Source organism: Schistocerca nitens, chromosome 1 (genome assembly GCF_023898315.1).
Source record: "Schistocerca nitens isolate TAMUIC-IGC-003100 chromosome 1, iqSchNite1.1, whole genome shotgun sequence".
Classification (NCBI taxonomy): domain Eukaryota; kingdom Metazoa; phylum Arthropoda; class Insecta; order Orthoptera; family Acrididae; genus Schistocerca; species Schistocerca nitens.
The window spans coordinates 633,380,223-633,399,073 of record NC_064614.1 but is presented as its reverse complement, the minus strand read 5'-3'; the positions used below and the strand labels follow the sequence as shown (position 1 = coordinate 633,399,073).

Here is an 18,851-nt window from a genome sequence, read left to right as displayed (position 1 = left end):
TGCCCAATGCAATACCACCATTGGCTGTGACATGAGGCCACTTGCTGACCCAAGCACACTTCACCTTCTGAGTCTGGCCTGTGTCTCGGGGTGCTGTCTGTCACCTAGCACCACTGCAACTGGTGTATTGTGGTGTGGAATAAAAGATTATCTGTAACGATAGGACATTGGGCATACACTTTGTACCTACCCATCACACTGTTGCAGCCACACCTGGGGTGTGAAAGCAGGCCTTCCTGACCACTAGTAGCCCAGCTCTTCCATCCACCATAGAGGTCATTCACTCCTGGCACTTACAAATCGTTTTTGACATCTGCAGCTGGTTTCAGGATGATGTCAGCAGCTGTAGTTTGCAGCACCAAGACACAGTAGGACGATTCTGTTTCCTTCTCTCCCCTCCCTACCCCTGCTAGTGTTATAGAGAATTAATGGGTCTTCCATCAGATGTTTAATTTTGTTCCCATATGTGAAGCATGGAAAGTAAACTCTGATAACATTCTGTGGGCATGTGAAAATGTATGTTAGTTCGCGGCTGATTACTACAGGCATAGGCAATGTATCTTACGGTAAGTAGAGGGGAAAGTGCAGTTATCACTTGTAGTTATTTTTGAAAGTGAGAACAATGAGCAGCCACTCAGATGAAGAACTTGACTTAGAACAAGAAATGTTAACATAGTGTTATGTTCAAGAGTCCTTCTCATCATTTGATTTTGGGTCCCCTGTCACTCTGTTTTGTTATATTTATTACACAGAGATTTCGCAGTACTGTAGTCGAAAACACCAGATGTTACTCTTGAGTAACATTGTGATCTTTGGCAGTTAAGATGGCTCCAATGAGAGCAGGTATTTCAGACATGTTTAAGCAGCTGAAGGCTATGAGAGAAACTGGCATAGTTTAGCTTACCTTCCCCACAGTAGTTCAACGACTGCTGTCTGAGTTAAACCTGTTGACTGTTTACAGATAAGAGATAAGAAAGGCAGAAAAGTGGACCAGTTGCAAGGAGAAGATTGTTGATCCACACATGAATTATGATGGCCACCTGGGAATGTTAAACTGCAGGCATCTGGGAATGCTAAATAAAAGGGGGGCTTGCATGAAAGCAGACAAGTCAGGGGAAAGACATTAATATTGGGAGTTTAACGGATACAGAAGGTAGTAAAATTGTGGACGTTAATAATAATAATGTGGAATTATCAGCTATAATATCTTGTGAGATTCAGAGTCTGAATTGGCTGTAGTGGCAGATGATGTAAAACTGTGGGTTACTGAAACGGATGAGTGTGTGAATAGCAACATTGGTGATTTAAATTTAGGTGCAGTATCTACCACACTGGTAGTTAATGGGTGTTGTGCACACACATGGAGGCTGGGTCAGGTGTTGTCACGGGTGGGCATGTACAGGAAAGCACATGTGCCAATGACTTTTTGTGCAGTGCAGGATGTAGTTTTTGTTAATTATGTTGTAAAGGTGTGGGTAATAAATTGGTACAGATGCATTTATTTCTGAAGGATGCATGTTTGTTGGCACTGGGTATGGTGGCACTCCATCGGATAGGAGAAGGGGGTAAGAAAAGAATGAGAGCAAGTGCTTGTAGTACTTGTCATTGGCCTGAATGATGCAACTTGGTGGGGAGTTCTTCAAACTGGGGGGAAGCTATCGCCAATGATGTACTGCCACAAGGTTCATCCATTACAAAGGACAAACCAATTAATCTGCAAGCTAAGTCATTAAGTCTCACTGCAAGCTACAAGAAAGCATAGCATTACAGGAAGGAGGCCCCCTGTAATTGGCATTAAAGAAATGGAAATACATGAGACTATTGAAGTGGGTACTGAGAGTGCCATGTGTGGGTTATGTATCAGTATAGTTTTAGGGATGAGTTTCCTGGGAAAACTTGGGCCAATACATCAAGTTAAGAAACCACCAGAAAAACATGAAGACCTAGCAAGTATATGAGATCAGTTGAACAGAATCATTTACTGTTAAAGATTATTTGTTAAGGGAATTTATTAAGAAGGAAGAGTCTTGCAATAACATTTTTGTAGCTATCTATATTTGTTATCTGATGATCCAGTGTAGTAATGGATATGTGTGAAAAATGAGGGAAGTTCAGTGGGCGAATTGCAAATTAGAAAGAACACATAACAGTAGAGCAGATGTTCCAACACATGCAGCAATAGCATAATGATTGTGAATTGTAATAATGAGTGTCAAAATTTCAGATATCATTGTGGTCTTAACTTTTCTCAGTGCAGCCTGTATCTATCTTAGATGGAAAACAGCTCACCCACCTGAACCCTGAGTAAATCAGTTGGCAGTTGACAGGGCAGCCTTAGAAAATAATGACCAGTAAGTAAGAAGTCAATGAACATTGCGGTTCATGCTGGATTAGTATGAGAGAAACCAAAATGCACTGTGCATATTATGTCCCACTATGAAATGTGATGTCAAGACTTTTTCCAGATATATAAACTGCCTACAAACAAGTTATTCGGGTATCTCAGAGAGGGGAGGCATGTTGTGCCATGTCCTCACCTGGTGTAGCAGCAGACTCCTGTAACTGACATAACAAGTGATATCATAGTAAGGGTGATGCAAAAAACCCCAGCATCAAAGGGAGAACAGATTTCCTTGCATAAGAAGCTGTATTGAGATTATTCTGACACTGCAGATGTACCACCCAGATCTTATGACAGGAGAAATAACTACAGTATTACAGCAGCATTAGGGCTGTGAAACTGCCCACAGTGAAAAGACTGGAGCAGTAATGTCATGATTGTCCAATAGCCACGCCTGGCGCCTTCGTTCTGTTATGGCTTAGGAGAGAAAATCACTGCCGTTTCAGAAACAATAGTGGACTGAGCTTGTAGAAATACTATTCATTGTAGACAACCACTTTTCAGTCATCACCAGAAGCCAGCTACATGCCAAGCAGCACTAAGAACTAGGTCATCCAGCTGCCACCAACAGACCCTGTCTCCACTAGCTGAGGGGCCTGCTGTTTGCACTAAGAACGAATACTTGTGACTTGGCGCCTTTCATTCAGCGTGCAAATTTTGCTGCTGGCTGGCGTCCTGTGAGGCAAATCTTGTTGCTGATTGGCACCCTGTGCAGACCCATGTAGCCATTGTGAACTGCCACCATCTGCACTGCGCTCTACAGTTTGCTTCTGCATGCTCCAGTGTATCTCGCACTGAGCTATGGATTTGCACCAGCCAGTGTGGCTTCCTACTACAGCTACCACCTGCTCCCTGCTTCAGGGCTTGAATCAGCACCTTATCACAGGAGTGCTGGTCATGCTGCTGCTCCCACATGTGTCTGCAAAGGAGGGGGGAGGGGGGGGGGGCGGTGCAAGAGGAGGTGGAAACCCACCCACCCCCCCCCCCCCCCCCACCTCCCACAAACAAAAGTTCTCTGGGATATAATATGTTTTTAGTGTCGCATATAACATTTAGTTCTTATCACCTGACATGTCTCAAAACTGGACAACTCATTTATGTGAAAAGAGTCTAGCCTCTCTGCCCCCCCACCCACTGCAAAAATGTCTGCAGATGCCCATACCTGCTGCCTAGGTTAATGTCACCACTGGCCAAGAGGCCACTTGCTGGCAGAAGCACGCTTAACTGTCTGAGTCTAGCTTGCGGCATGGAGGGTGATGAGATATCCACCTGGTACACACCCACCACACTGCGGCAACCATGCCTTGGGTGATGACCTATATTCCTCCCTGAGAACTAGCAACACAACTATACCACTCACTGTATAAGTAATTCACCTCCAGCCTCCAGTGTGGTATTGCAGTTCACCCAAAGTTTTTGGAAGGCAAGGTACATGGATTATTTCACACAAAACCTCATTTTTACATATTGTGAGACCAGGCAACTTGGAGGTGATCTGCATGCCCCATACTGCTGATCAATGGCTGAGGATTTTAGTGTTAAGAAATTCTTACTCATGCAGCTGTAAAACTGTCTGTTAAAATTAAGACCATTACTTGACTTCTGTTGCTGGATTATCGTCACTTCACATTGGCACTCATTAGGAATGAACGAGCAACAACTGAGTTACTTGCTTTATGAAGACCGCTATTGGCAACCACTTTAATCAACAGCTTACATCTAGTGTAAAGGTAAACTTTTACTGCTGATGCATAAATTAAAATTTATCCCAATTTTCTATGTTCATTTATGTATAAAGTCCACTTATAGTATAAGTGACAAGTACTTCTATTAATTCATCAATACTGTAATTGAAGACTGATTTGTTGAGTCAATTGTTGATCATTACACCATACAAAAATGTCAAGGATCAAATAGAAGCCTTGAATGCATAACAAACTGCTAGTTACAATTACTATTTTTTCAATATACTACTTTTCATATGTAACAAAGTATTGAATCTTTTTGACATGACAGGAAGGATTTTTTTGTACATGGGCAATTGTTTCTACTAGTCTTCCATATGCTCATCAATATGGGGAAAAAAGTAAACTCATCTAGTGAAAAAAATTCTGTATTCTGTTCTAATTGTGTGTTCCTTTTTTCACAAACAGTTATCTCAAAATAAACAGGGACCATCTTCCTTCAATTAAATGAAAGGCAAGTATTTATACAAGCCCACAGTATACCATACCAGTATGTCTGTAAGGATGCGGTAATCGTCCATGTGCTTTGTATCATTCTTGGGGTATCTACTAAAAAGACCAATGGCCACACCAGCTGCTGGTGCACTAATATTCACACCAGCATCCATTAAAGCCAGGCTTCCTGCACACACTGATGCCATTGAAGAGGATCCTAAATAATAAATACAATTAATTACTTCTCATTCTCAACAAAATAACAGTACAACTAACAACATATTAAGAAGATTTAACATTTATGTCTCAGTAATTAACCTGCCAAACTAATTAATAGGAGAAATTACTTTTTGTTCATCTTGTCACCTTGTTTCTATTGCTCTCATTATATGTCTCACATTGTATAGGAAGATTCCAGTACACATGGGTGACAGAAGAATCAGTCACATAAACGAAAAAATAATAATAAAAATAAAATTGATTTGCTGAACAGTCTAATCTCTAGCTCAGTTTAGTCTGTTAAGAATATTTTTTATCATTTTTTGTAGGTTAAATGAATGGTTTTCTGAGTTATGCAAAACAGCTTACTTCAGCCCTAACCTCTTCACCAACTAACTTTCGTTAGACTAAGTCTTTTTTTTTCCAGGTTTCCAAAGAGAAACAAATTACAACAAGAGAAGTAGCAGCTCAATGTACTGTTCAACTACTCAGACATTAATAATAATTTGCCACAATGGGAGTATTTGTTTTTTATGACTGTCATTCATCTTGTGGTTTAGTTGTGATGATGGAGTGTGATTACAATGTACTAATGATCTATGACACGTAGTGTTACAAACACTGCCAGTATACGAATGTCTCTTCCACCTGAGATACAGCCAATGTTTATATTCTATATTTCAATGTATACTGTCCGTGGGTGGCCAGGCTATCTGCAGTGACAACAACTTCCTTATCCAGAAGCTGAAGATTTAACAGAGGCCTTCAGAGAGAGGCACTACCCCCAAAAATCTAATCCACAAACAGATTTCCTGTGTCATGTCTTCACACAGCTCTAATCCTCACGTTACCCCAAGAATCAGGTGCATAGGTGCTCTGGTGTCATCCAACACCAGCCTGAATTGAAGCAACTGTACCATATCCTTTGCTAGGACTTTATCTATCAAAATGCCCGGAAATGTGGGACATTCTACCCACAATCCTCCCAGCCCTCCTAAATTGGGATTCTGTCCCCATTCAACCTAAACAACTACCTGGTCCGTTCCTTTGCTTATGCCACTCCCACTTCCACTCCCTGTGAAAGCAGCCATGTCAATTTCATTTATCTTGCAAGTGTTACAAGAGCATGACCACCAACCAGCTGTCTACCAGAATGAATGACCACTGTGAAACTGTGGACAAGAACTGAGTCCATGACCCAGTGACACAGTATGCTGTAGAACACAACTTGCTGAGGATCAATAGTTGCTGCACAACTAGTGTCATCTGGAGCCTTCCCTCCAGAATCACATAGATGGGAGTTATCCCTGCATCACATCCTTCCCTCCTGTAACATTCTAGCTTTCAATCTCTGCTAACCAACCGTCTACATATCATCATCCAACAGTTTCCCGTTCCTCTCTGCAGTGATCCCCTCCAAATCCACATATCCATATCATCTTCATTATGCATCACACTTAACATTCTTCAGTGCCCATGTGTCACTTGCCTAGCCCATGTGCCTGCCACCCCTCCCTCCTGCATTCCTCACCTGCACACCTGTTGCCTCTCTCCAGCTTTCTCCCTCTACTCCTCGCTTCCCCCACCCAACACTCCCGTCCCTTTAGTCCACCTACTGAACTGCATCACCAACACTATGTCTCCAGTTGGCACAATGTAGGCATTTGTCAATGACTCAATGCTTCTGCTGTTTGGAGAGTGATCTGCTTTACTCTAAAATAACCTGGTGATTAATTTAGTTAAAAATATTTGCATAACATAAAAAGTAATTAAGGGTTTTAGTAACCTCTGATATCTGATGATGAGCACTAGTGGCCCAAAAAATATCATAAGTTAACTAAAACATGTAAACATTGTAACTCATTGTAGTACACACATATAACTTTCATGTGGAGAACAACATTGGAGATACATTAGCAGTTGCATTGTACTGTTGCAAATAAAGCTACTTCTTTGCCAAGAGAGACTAGCTTTTCATTAATGTCTTGTGAAAATTGTTGTATACAAAAGCATAATACATACCACAGACTTTTTTGTTTTTCTTGTTTGAGGTAATTATTAAGAACTGTATCTTACAAATGACATAATCCACCTTAACTTTTATAAGAGACTGTATGTTATATTCTTTCCGTGGAGCACATATGTATGTGAAAATACTCTGCATTAATTAGTAATTGCTCCATAGTTAGAATTAATGTAGACAGTTTACATATGCCACAATACAGCATGTCAAAATAGCTAGAGCGTGCTTAAACACTTTTAATCACTTTTGGCAAGCTGTACCAAAATGTTTATCAAGATATTGAAATACCTGAAGTGTGAGATGTTATTTGTCTTCATTATCTTTCAGTTCTTCAGGTGACAGTCAGTTAACACAATTTCACACATTTTTTTTAATTTTTACTCTCTCTTCAGTTATGACCTTTATTGGACATGCCAGACATGATGAATCACTTATGATGATTCACCCAAGCTTAAATACACAGCATCACTTATCACTTATGAGCCATGTCACTGTCCTAAAACTTTTGTGGTTATCCTATTTTTTTTTTAAATTTGAAGGAATGTGTAACACCAATACTTTATGTCTCTGATGTTGTAACAATACACTTTTGTACTGTCTAAGGAAATAATGATGTGTTGTTGTTATTATTATTGACTGTTCTCACATTACACCGAGGTGACAAAAATAATGGGACACCACCTAATATCATGTCAGACCACCTTTTTTCCAGCATAGTGTAGCAGCTTGACATGGCATGGACTCAACAAGTTGCTAGATGTCCACTGCAGAAGTACTGAGCCATGCTGTCTCTATAACTGTCAATAATTGCAAAAGTGGTGTGCAGGATGTTGTGCACAAACTGACCTGTCAATTATGTCACATAAATGTTTGATGGGATTAGTGTCGGACAATCTGGGTGCCTAAATCATTTGCTTGAATTGCCCACAACATTCTTTAAACCAATTGTGATCAACTGTAGTCCAGTGACATTACATCGTTGTTTGAGAACATGAAGTCCATTAATGGGCTGTAAATGGTCTCCAAGTACCCAAACATAGCTATTTCCATCAATGATCAGTTCCATTGGACTACAAGACCAAGTCCATTCTATGTAAACACACACCACACTCAAACCCTAGCATCAGCTCGTACCAACTGAAATAAAGACTCATCTGACCAGGCCACAATTTTCCAGTCGTCTAGTGTCCAACTGACAAGGAAAAAGCACAGGAGAGGCACTGCAGGCAAAGTCGTACTGTTAACAAATGCACTCACGGCAGTTGTCTGCCCATCAACACCAAATATCACTGCACTGTCCAGATGGATAAATTCACTGCATATCTCACATTGGTTTCTGTGGTTACTTCACACAGTTTTGCTTGTCTGTTAGCACCGACAGCTCTACGAAAACACTGCTCTCAGTTGTTCAGTGAAGGCCATCAGCCATTGTGTTGTCTGTGGTGAGAGGTAATGTCTGAAATTTGGTATTCTTCACACACTCTTGACACTGTGGATCCTGGAATATAGAATTCCCGAGCAAGTTCTGAAATCGAATGGCTCATGCATCTAGCTCCAACTATCGTTCCACATTCAAAGTCTGTTCAACAATGTAGGAAAAGGCAAATTGCTACTTACCATAAAGAAGACATGTCAAGTTGCAGACAGGCACAATTAAAAGACACTCACATAAAGCTTCTGGCCACAGCCTTCATCAGTAAAAGACAGACACACACACACACACACACACACACACACACACACCATTCACACACACACAACCACCAACTACAGCATCTCAGGCCGGAGTGCCAAGTTGGAACAGTCACATTGGAAACCTTTCATCTCAGGCTGGAGTGCCGAGTTGGAATAGTCATGTTGGAAACCTTTTCACATAAATCATCTGAGTACAAATGACAGCTCCACTAATGCACTGCCCTTCATACCTTGTGTATGTGATACTACCATCATTTATATGAGTGCATATTGCTATCCCACGACTTCCTTTCATTAATGTACTTTAGAGGAATATCTCTTTTGTAAATCAAATGAAATAAATAATTTTGCTAATTCATTCAGGGAATCTGCAGTTAGTATTGTAATGTTAGGAAAGAAAAACTAAAGGGGAAGTCCCTCTACCTACAGGGGGTGTCAGCATGCTAAAGAAAAAGGAGTGAGGGTGTGAAGTTAATGTGCCAAGAAAACTCCAGGGAGTCAGTAGCTCGCTGCTGTAGTGAGAAAATCCTAGAGTGGAAAGTGAGGCAAAATTATTTAAAACTTTTTATAAAAGGGTCTCAGATGGAAATACTATCAGCATATTGCAAAGTGGCACAATGTGAAATGCTCTAAGATGTCCGACAGTGATAAGAAAAATTTAATATAGTAATTCGTATGACGAGCCATGATTGCATAATACTTTTCCAGCATCACTGCAACAGCACATCAGCACTATGACATCTCCAGGCAATGTACAGATTATTTAGACTTGTAACAGTGCACGAATCAGTCTTCCACGGCAGTGTGTCAATACATTTGCAAAATTCAGTGTTCATGTGTAACAAGAATGTCATTGACATAAGTCACATAACCTGTGTAATGGCCCTGTTGCTGATTCTGAATGTTTCTGACTATCCAAAATGAGAAATTAATTAGCTGGATTTTTGCTAACATTAATAATTAATTTAAGTGTTTAAAGACATGATTCTTATTATTAAATCTGTTTAATAAAATGTAAAGCAGTTCATAAATTGCTCAATGAGATCTGAAAAAACAAATATCTAAAGAAAATAATTGGTTTAAATTTTAATGGTCTGAAATTACTTTTGTTTAAACTAGCACTACAAAATTTAACATATATGCCATGAATTAGTGTGTACAAAAGGGCTACTAAGAGCGTTGTTGAATGACATCACAGTCCTAAGGTTCCCATATTCTAGAAAGTGCTTTCATCAGTGATTGATTAATTTTAATTAAAGAGGTATTTTGTTTATTAAGCTGAGCAGTTAGCAAATATTACAGTGTGGAGAGTTTCATTAATATGTTCATGCTTAACAGTAGGATGGATGACCATCTGGTCTGCCGAGTGCTGTTGGCAAGCGGGGTGCACTCAGTCCTTGTGAGGCAAACTGAGGAGCTACTTGACTGAGAAGTAGCAGCTCCGGTATCGTAAACTGACATATGGCCAGGAGAGTGGTGTGCTGACCACATTCCCCTCCATATCTGCACCCAGTAATGCCTGTGGGCTGAGGATGACATGGCGGTCAGTCAGTACTGTTGAGCCTCCATGGCCTGTTTGGGTGAAGTTTAGTTTAGTTTTAATAGTAGGAAACTTTATACAGATTAAGAGTGACTGATGTTGCTAACATGTTCTCACCAATTCCAACAGTACAAGTCTACATTTTATTTCTGAAGTCTCAATGTAAAGAAAAAGAAGTTATTGATGACTAATTAATTTGGCAACCATTTTTTTATATCCACATGGTTATATTCACTTAGATCGGGAGAAGAGGTAAACTAATTAACCCGTATTCATTAAAAGCAGTGTTATAAAGGGTGCCTGCATCAAAGGACACTATACGTACATAGTGTCTAATGGCATGAATTTCCAACAGCTTTACAAAAAAGGTAATTTTTAACCATACATAACAGGAAACATAAATAGTAATTTGTAGTCTAACTACTATACCAAGACGGATGTAAGGAAAGTGATAGAATGTGACTTGGATGCGAGGAAAGTAGCAGAATGTGACCAGCAGACCAAGAAGAATGGAATAGTGGATGAAATGTGGGGCACACTGCTAAGAGGTACCGGACACAGTGTGCAGATGATGACACTGCAAAGCAGCAACAGATTTAAGTATCTGGCAATGAATATGTGAGCAATGCTGGCAAAACTAGTAATGTAACACAAATAAAACAAGAACTCGAGTACAAAATGAACAAAGCAGAATTGAATAATGGGGAAGTTTCACAACAAACTGCCAACCTGCAATTACATTTGAATTATCTTTAAGAATTTTGGCCACACAAATATCTAATCAAAATTTAATAGTAGGTACCCAAATTGACAAGAAAATTGAGGAACACGGTAGCAAAACTGGCAGTGATATTGAAGCACGTGGTAGCAAAATACACACAAAAAAATTGATGCTGTAGAGAAAATGGCAGATGTTCTGGATAAAAACATTAAAAATAATAGAGTAGAAATGGAAAATTTGACTGCAAATGTTGCATATACGCAGGTTCAGATAAATAACATTATGTTAAATTTTAATCAGAGTTGGAAAAAATCCAGTGACGTGTTGCATCTGTAATTCAGATAAAATTGAACAATAAAATGTCTACTTTAAAAGCAGAAATACTCGAGGCTGTATTTGTACTGAGTTTGTGAGCAGATATTGTGTCAACAACACTTATGAGATTCAAGATATGATTTATGACTTTGAAAAGAAAATCAAAGATAAGACAAATTCCTTTGTAGACAGAGTTGTCAACATAAAAATTATGACAGTGAAGAGAAATTTGACCTGCACAAAAGACAAGAGTGGATAACAAACTGTAGACTTCATAAGGAATCTTTCCTGACAATATGGCTAACAATAAAAAGATGAATGTTGTATTAAGTGTTCTGGGAATTGTAAAATGCTGGGGTCTGACTTTAAGGACAGACCAAATGAATTTCACTGAGTTCAGATAGTGTCTGACTACTACACTGAACAAAACCAGGATTGTTTGTGGCGGGAGTTTACTATAACCAGAATGTATGACAACAGGGGAAGAAACACTATTTTGTGAAAACCAGTTACAAAAGCTAGCACATCTTAGAAGTAGATACTCAGAATCTGACACTATCTTGCATACTTGGAAACAAATTTTCACAAGATTTTAAGCGATACATATGTAGTAACAACAAGACTTTTGATATGTTTCTGGAATCTGTGGAGAACAAAGGCAACTGATATGAGATCAGTGATTTTTGCCTGTATAATAACCAGAATGCACGAGGTACCAATAAAAGAAATCATAATGAAAGATAGTGGGTCAATGAGATGCATGGAGGACATGGATACAGTAAATTTAATTTTGCCAGATGGGGGAAAGGAACTGAACCACATGATGACATGAAGACAAGGAGGGAAACTGATGGCTGCCTACACTGCACATCAAACTAAATGTCAAGAGACTTTCTTGGCCCAGGAATAAGAATGGATGACTGATCTAAGCAGAAATTACCTTAACCAAAATTCATTTCAGGGAAGCATTGTAGGGTTATAGAATCATTGAACCGTGTGTGTGTGTGTGTGTGTGTGTGTGTGTGTGTGTGTGTGGCACAAAGTCAGTGGAGGCAAGTGATCAAAAGCGTGCTGACACAAAAGCTGCACCCTTGCAGATTCTAATGGGTAGACAGACCAATAAGTGGTCTATGGTGAAGGAGTAACTATGGCAGTGAAGTAAAGGGATGATGTCACAGATGTGAGCATTGAACTCACTTTGCAGAAACCAGCTGTAGTGCCAGTTGTGGACAAAGACATCAAAAAAAGAAGTTATAACAGCAGTTTATCTAAGATCAGAATGGGGGAGATTAAGGAAAATAAACTATTAGGCATGGTTAATTGGTTAGAACAAATTGATAATCTATGAAGAGGTTTAAGGCAATGCAAATGGGAGGATATGAAGAAAACAGCAAAGAAGATGCAAATGTGACACGGAAGGAAAGGGGATTCGTAATATTATGGCACCCGATAAGGAGGAGAACGGCGCGTAATTATAGAAAGTGCAGATCATATTATACAAGCTGCTAATGATGAAGATGTTTTGTGTAGGGAAACTGAGAGAACCACAAAAATTATAGAAGTAGATGATGAAAATGAGACTTGTTAATGACATAAGCAGTATCGGAAAGGATATGCGAATGTATGGTGAAATTATCATCATTACAAATGAAGTGTTCCTGATATATGAAATGAGCATAAAGAACCAAAGGCAGAAATGCGGGATAATGTAGTTGATAATGAAGATTATACAAAGTATGAGGGTAGTTGGTTGATTCGGGGGAGGGGACCAAACAGTGACATCATCAGTCCCATTGGAATAGGGAAGGACAGGGAAGGATGTCGACTGTGCCCTTTCAAAGGAACCATCCTGGCATTTGCCTGAAGTGATTTAGGGAAATCACGGGAAACCTAAATCAGGATGGCTGGACATGGGTTTGAAACCATCCTACCGAATGCGAGTGCAGTGTGTTAATCATAGTGCTGACTCGCTTGTTAAATTATGAAGTAAAAGCTGTCTTATGCGCCAATTCTGATGAAAGCAATATTGAAGGGTATGATGCAATACAGAGTTATAATGGTTTGTTTTGGGGGGATTATATATATATATATATATATATATATATATATATATATATATATATATATATATATCATTCCATGTGGGAAAAATATATCTAAAAACAAAGATGATGTAACTTTCCAAATGAAAGCATTGGCATGTTGATAGACACACAAACACACACACAAAATTAAAGCTTTTGCAACCAACGGTTGCTTGATCAGGAAAGAGGGAAGGAGAGGGAAAGACGAAAGGATGTGGGCTTTAAGGGAGAGGGTAAGGAGTCATTCCAATCCCGGGAGCGGAAAGACTTACATTAGGGGGCAAAAAGGACAGGTATACACACACACACACACACACACACACACACACACACACATATATATATATATACAGACACAAGCAGACATTTAAAAAGGCAAAGAGTTTGTGCAGAGATGTCAGTCGAGGCAGAAGTACAGAGGCAAAGATGTTGTTGAATGACAAGTGAGGTAGAGCAGTGGCAACTTGAAATTAGCGGAGGTTGAGGCCTGGTGGGTAATGGGAAGAGAGGATATACTGAAGGGCAAGTTCCCATCTCCGGAGTTCTGATAGGTTGGTGTTAGTGGGAAGTATCCAGATAACCCCGACGGTGTAACACTGTGCCAAGATGTGCTGGAAATATCACTTTGCCATGAAGAAAAATAATCCTAATCCTACTCCTAATGATCCAACTCCCCAAGACACTATCCAAATTGAACCCTGCCTGGAACAGTTCCGTCCTCCACACAGCGAGACCCACCACCTCTTCCTCAAAATCACCCTCTCCAAACCTTCCAGGAATTTCTCACTTCCAGCCTTGCCTCTCAATCCTTCTTGAAAAACCTTAATCCTACTCCCAACATCATCACTGCTGAAGCCCAGGCTATCCGTACTCTGAAGGCTGACTGATCCATCGTCATTCTTCCAGCGGACAAGGGTTCCACGACCGTGGTACTTGATCGTCAGGAGTATGTGGCTGAGGGACTGCGTCAGCTTTCAGACAACACTACATACAAAGTTTGCCAAGGTAATCCCATTCCTGATGCCCAGGCGGAGCTTCAAGGAATCCTCAGAACCTTAGGCCCCCTACAAAACCTTTCACCTGACTCCATCAACCTCCTGACGCCACCGACACCCCGCACCCCTACCTTCCACCTACTTCCTAAAATTCACAAATCCAATCATCAGGGCCGCTCCATTGTAGCTGGTTACCAAGCCCCCACAGAACGTATCTCTGCCTACGTAGATCAACACCTTCAACCCATTACATGCAGTCTCCCATCCTTCATCAAAGACACCAACCACTTTCTTGAATGCCTGGAATCCTTACCCAATCTGTTACCCCCGGAAACCATCCTTGTAACCATTGATGCCACTTCCTTATACACAAATATTCCGCACGTCCAGGGCCTCACTGCGATGGAGCACTTCCTTTCACGCCGATCACCTGCCACCCTACCTAAAACCTCTTTCCTCATTACCTTAGCCAGCTTCATCCTGACTCAACTTCTTCACTTTCGAAGGCCAAACATACCAACAATTAAAGGGAACAGCCATGGGTACCAGGATGGCCCCCTCGTACGCCAACCTATTTATGGGTAGCTTAGAGGAAGCCTTCTTGGTTACCCAGGCCTGCCAATCCAAAGTTTGGTACAGATTTATTGATGACATCTTCATGATCTGGACTCACAGTGAAGAAGAACTTCAGAATTTCCTCTCCAACCTCAACTCCTTTGGTTCCATCAGATTCACCTGGTCCTACTCCAAATCCCATGCCACTTTCCTTGACGTTGACTTCCATCTGTCCAATGGCCAGCCTCACACATCCATCCACATCAAACCCACCAACAAGCAACAGTACCTCCATTATGACAGCTGCCACCCATTCCATATCAAACAGTCCCTTCCCTACAGCCTAGGTCTTCGTGGCAAACGAATCTGCTCCAGTCTGGAATCCCTGAACCATTACACCAACGACCTGAAAACAGCTTTCGCATCCCGCAACTACCCTCCCGACCTGGTACAGAAGCAAATTACCAGAGCCACTTCCTCATCCCCTCAAACCCAGAACCTCCCACAGAAAAACCCCAAAAGTGCCCCACTTGTGACAGGATACTTTCCGGGACTGGATCAAACTCTGAATGTGGCTCTCCAGCAGGGATACGATTTCCTCAAATCCTACCATGACATGAGATCCATCCTTCATGAAATCCCCCCCACTCCACCAAGAGTGTCTTTCCGCTGTCCACCTAACCTTCATAACCTCTTGGTTCATCCCTATGAAATCCCCAAATCACCTTCCCTACCCTCTGGCTCCTACCCTTGTAACCGTCCCCGGTGTAAAACCTGTCCCATGCACCCTCCCACCACCACCTACTCCAGTCCTGTAACCCGGAAGGTGTACACGATCAAAGGCAGAGCCACGTGTGAAAGCACCCCCGTTATTTACCAACTGACCTTCCTACACTGTGAAGCTTTCTATGTGGGAATGACCAGCAACAAACTGTCCATTCGCATGAATGGACACAGGCAGACAGTGTTTCTTGGTAATGAGGATCACCCTGTGGCTAAACATGCCTTGGTGCACGGCCAGCACATCTTGGCACAGTGTTACATCGTCTGGGTTTGGGTTATCTGGATACTTCCCACTAACACCAACCTGTGAGAACTCCGGAGATGGGAACTTGCCCTTCAGTATATCCTCTCTTCTCGTTATCTGCCAGGCCTCAATCTCCGCTAATTTCAATTTGCCGCCACTCATACCTCACCTGTCTTTCAACAACATCTTTGCCTCTGTACTTCCGCCTCGACTGATATCTCTGCCCAAACTCTTTGCCTTTACAAATGTCTGCTTGTGTCTGTATATGTGCGGATGGATATGTGTGTGTGTGCGCGCGCGCGAGTGTATACCTATCCCTTTTTTCCCCCTAAGGTAAGTCTTTCCGCTCCCGGGATTGGAATAACTCCTTACCCTCTCCCTTAAAACCAAATCCTTTTGTCTTTCCCTCTCCTTCCCTCTTTCCTGATGAAGCAACCGCGGGTTGCGAAAGCTTGAATTTTGTGTGTGTGTTTGTGTCTGTTTGTGTCTATCAACATACCAAAGCTTTCGTTTGGTAAGTTACATCATCTTTGTTTTTAGATATATTTTTCCCACGTGGAATGTTTCCCTCTATAAAATAGAGGAATGCAGGCTCTCATATCAATAGAAAGCTGGATACTAACTCACAAACTAGGGTTTTCCTCAGCCATTTTTCGAATATATAAAAAGTTAAACAAGACTAGTTACTATGCCTGTATCAGTTGTTGAAAATGTAGGTGGCAACTGGGCTTTACATATAAATAAGTTCTTTCAGATTTTAAAATAAAAGGACATGAATTTGGGCAAGAGTTCCTAATGATTTCTGAGCTCAGTGCAGAAGTTATATTTGGGATTGACTGGTTTACTAATAGGATGTAATGATTGATCATAATAATGAAACTATTAAATTTGGTTTAGAAGTGGCATTTGAAGAACTAGATTGTGAAAATAAAGAACAATATAAATCTTTCCAATATAAGTCAATGCCAGGAATGCTATCACAGATAATGGTTTTGAAAGTTAATAAGATTCCATGACTTACCAAACGGGAAAGTGCTGGTAGATAGGCACAATAAAAAAACACACAAACACACACACAAAATTTCAAGCTTTCGCAACCAACGGTTGCTTCGTCAGGAAAGAGGGAAGGAGAGGGAAAGATTAAAGGATGTGGGTTTTAAGGGAGAGGGTAAGGAGTCATTCCAATCCCGGGAGCGGAAAGACTTACCTTAGGGGGAAAAAAGGACAGGTATACACTCGTGCGCGCACTCACACACACACACACACACACACACACACACACACACACACACACACACACACACACACATTGATTATATATTAATCAAAAAGTTTCGGTTAAAGGGAGAGGAGAAAGTACAAACTGGATCAGACTAGAAAAAGGAGTAAGACAAGGATGCTGTCTATCACCTACTCTTTTCAACCTCTACTTGGAAAATATGATTGATCAATGCTCATTAGATGACAAAGGAGTAGAAATTGGAGGAAGAAGAGTAGGGTGTTTGAGGTTTGCTGAAAAAATATGGAATGAAAATTAACACAAATAAAACAGAAGTATTGGTACTAGGAGGAAATAAGGAAACAAAAATTATGCTGAATGGAGAAATACTAGAACAGGTGCAAAATTTTAAGTATCTTGGAAGCAGGATAGACACCGACTGGAAGTGGACCACAGAAATTAAAACAAGGATAGCAATGGCAAAAGAGGCGTTTTATAAGAAAAGGAGAATTTTCTGCAGCGGTCTGGACAGAGAACTCAGAAAGAGACTCATAAAATGTCTTGTATGGAGTGTTCTTCTATGTGGCGCTGAAACATGGACTATGAGGAAAAAAGACAGAGAAAGGCTGGAGGCTTTTGAGATCTGGACATGGCGGAGGATGGGAGGAATAAGTCGGATGGATAGAGTAAAAAATCAAGAGGTACTGAGAAAAGTGGGAGAGAAAAGACAGTTACTAGATGTAATAAAGAGAAGAAAAAGAAATTGGATTGGGCATATATTAAGAAAGAATGACGACTGATAAAAACAGTTTTAGAAGGTTATGTAGAAGGAAAAAGGAAGCAAGGAAGGAAGAGATTCCAGATACTGGGTGACATGATGGACGGTACAACATACAGCAGCCTTAAGAAGGAAGCAATGGATCGCAGAAAATGGAGAGGCAAAGGACCTGCTAATGTAGCAGATAACTGATGACGATGAACACATTATCCCTTATTAATCTTCTTTCCAAATTTTGAAAAGCAGATTGACATTCCTCTGTCCACACAAAAGCACAGGTTTTCCTTAATAAGTTTAAGTTTGGAATATTGGAAACATGCCCCTTTACAAACTTATGGTAGAACCTACAAAACATGAGGTAGGCTTTGAGTTATTTCTTGATTTTAGTTGGTTAAAACTGTTACTAGCTTCTAATTTTTCTGAGTACTTACCAATCCCAGATGTGGTAATTGCATGCCCCAAGAATTTAATTTCCATCTTAACAAACTTGCCTTTCTTTAATTTCATAGTTATTCCTCCAGCTTAAAAAGCTTTAAAAACTTTATTCATTAATACACTGTGTTTGGTCCAATCTTGCATTGCAGTTAGCATGATATATATATGATGTACTTAAAACAGAATGTACAATCTTATAAGGAGCAACATTTATCAGCAAACAGAAATCCAATGTGTTTACACGATTCAGGTGCTAATGGAATTTGTATTAAAAACAAAGATTCCATGACTTACCAAATGGGAAAGTGCTGGTAGATAGGCACAATAAAAAAACACACAAACACACACACAAAATTTCAAGCTTTCGCAACCAACGGTTGCTTCATCAGGAAAGAGGGAAGGAGAGGGAAAGATTAAAGGATGTGGGTTTTAAGGGAGAGGGTAAGGAGTCATTCCAATCCCGGGAGCGGAAAGACTTACCTTAGGGGGAAAAAAGGACAGGTATACACTCGCACACACACACATATCCATCCAATGTTTTCCAGTCCACTCTCTTTTCCCTCATAGTCGCCAGCTTGTTCCAAACCACATTGTCAAATGCCTTTCCTAGATCGATGAAGCACATATATAGGTCTCTTCCTTTTTCAATAAACCTTTATCCCAA

At 40.5% G+C, this 18,851-nt stretch overlaps 1 protein-coding gene across 1 annotated transcript in view; it reads right to left on the bottom strand.

Moving 5' to 3' along the window:
- LOC126257987 (polyribonucleotide nucleotidyltransferase 1, mitochondrial) overlaps positions 1-18,851 on the bottom strand; it is a 149,172-nt gene that overhangs the window by 55,190 nt on the left and 75,131 nt on the right. Inside the window, exon 5 of the mRNA XM_049955606.1 lies at positions 4,635-4,798. Coding sequence (XP_049811563.1) covers positions 4,635-4,798 — 164 coding nt within the window. The remainder of the gene's footprint in view (positions 1-4,634; positions 4,799-18,851) is intronic.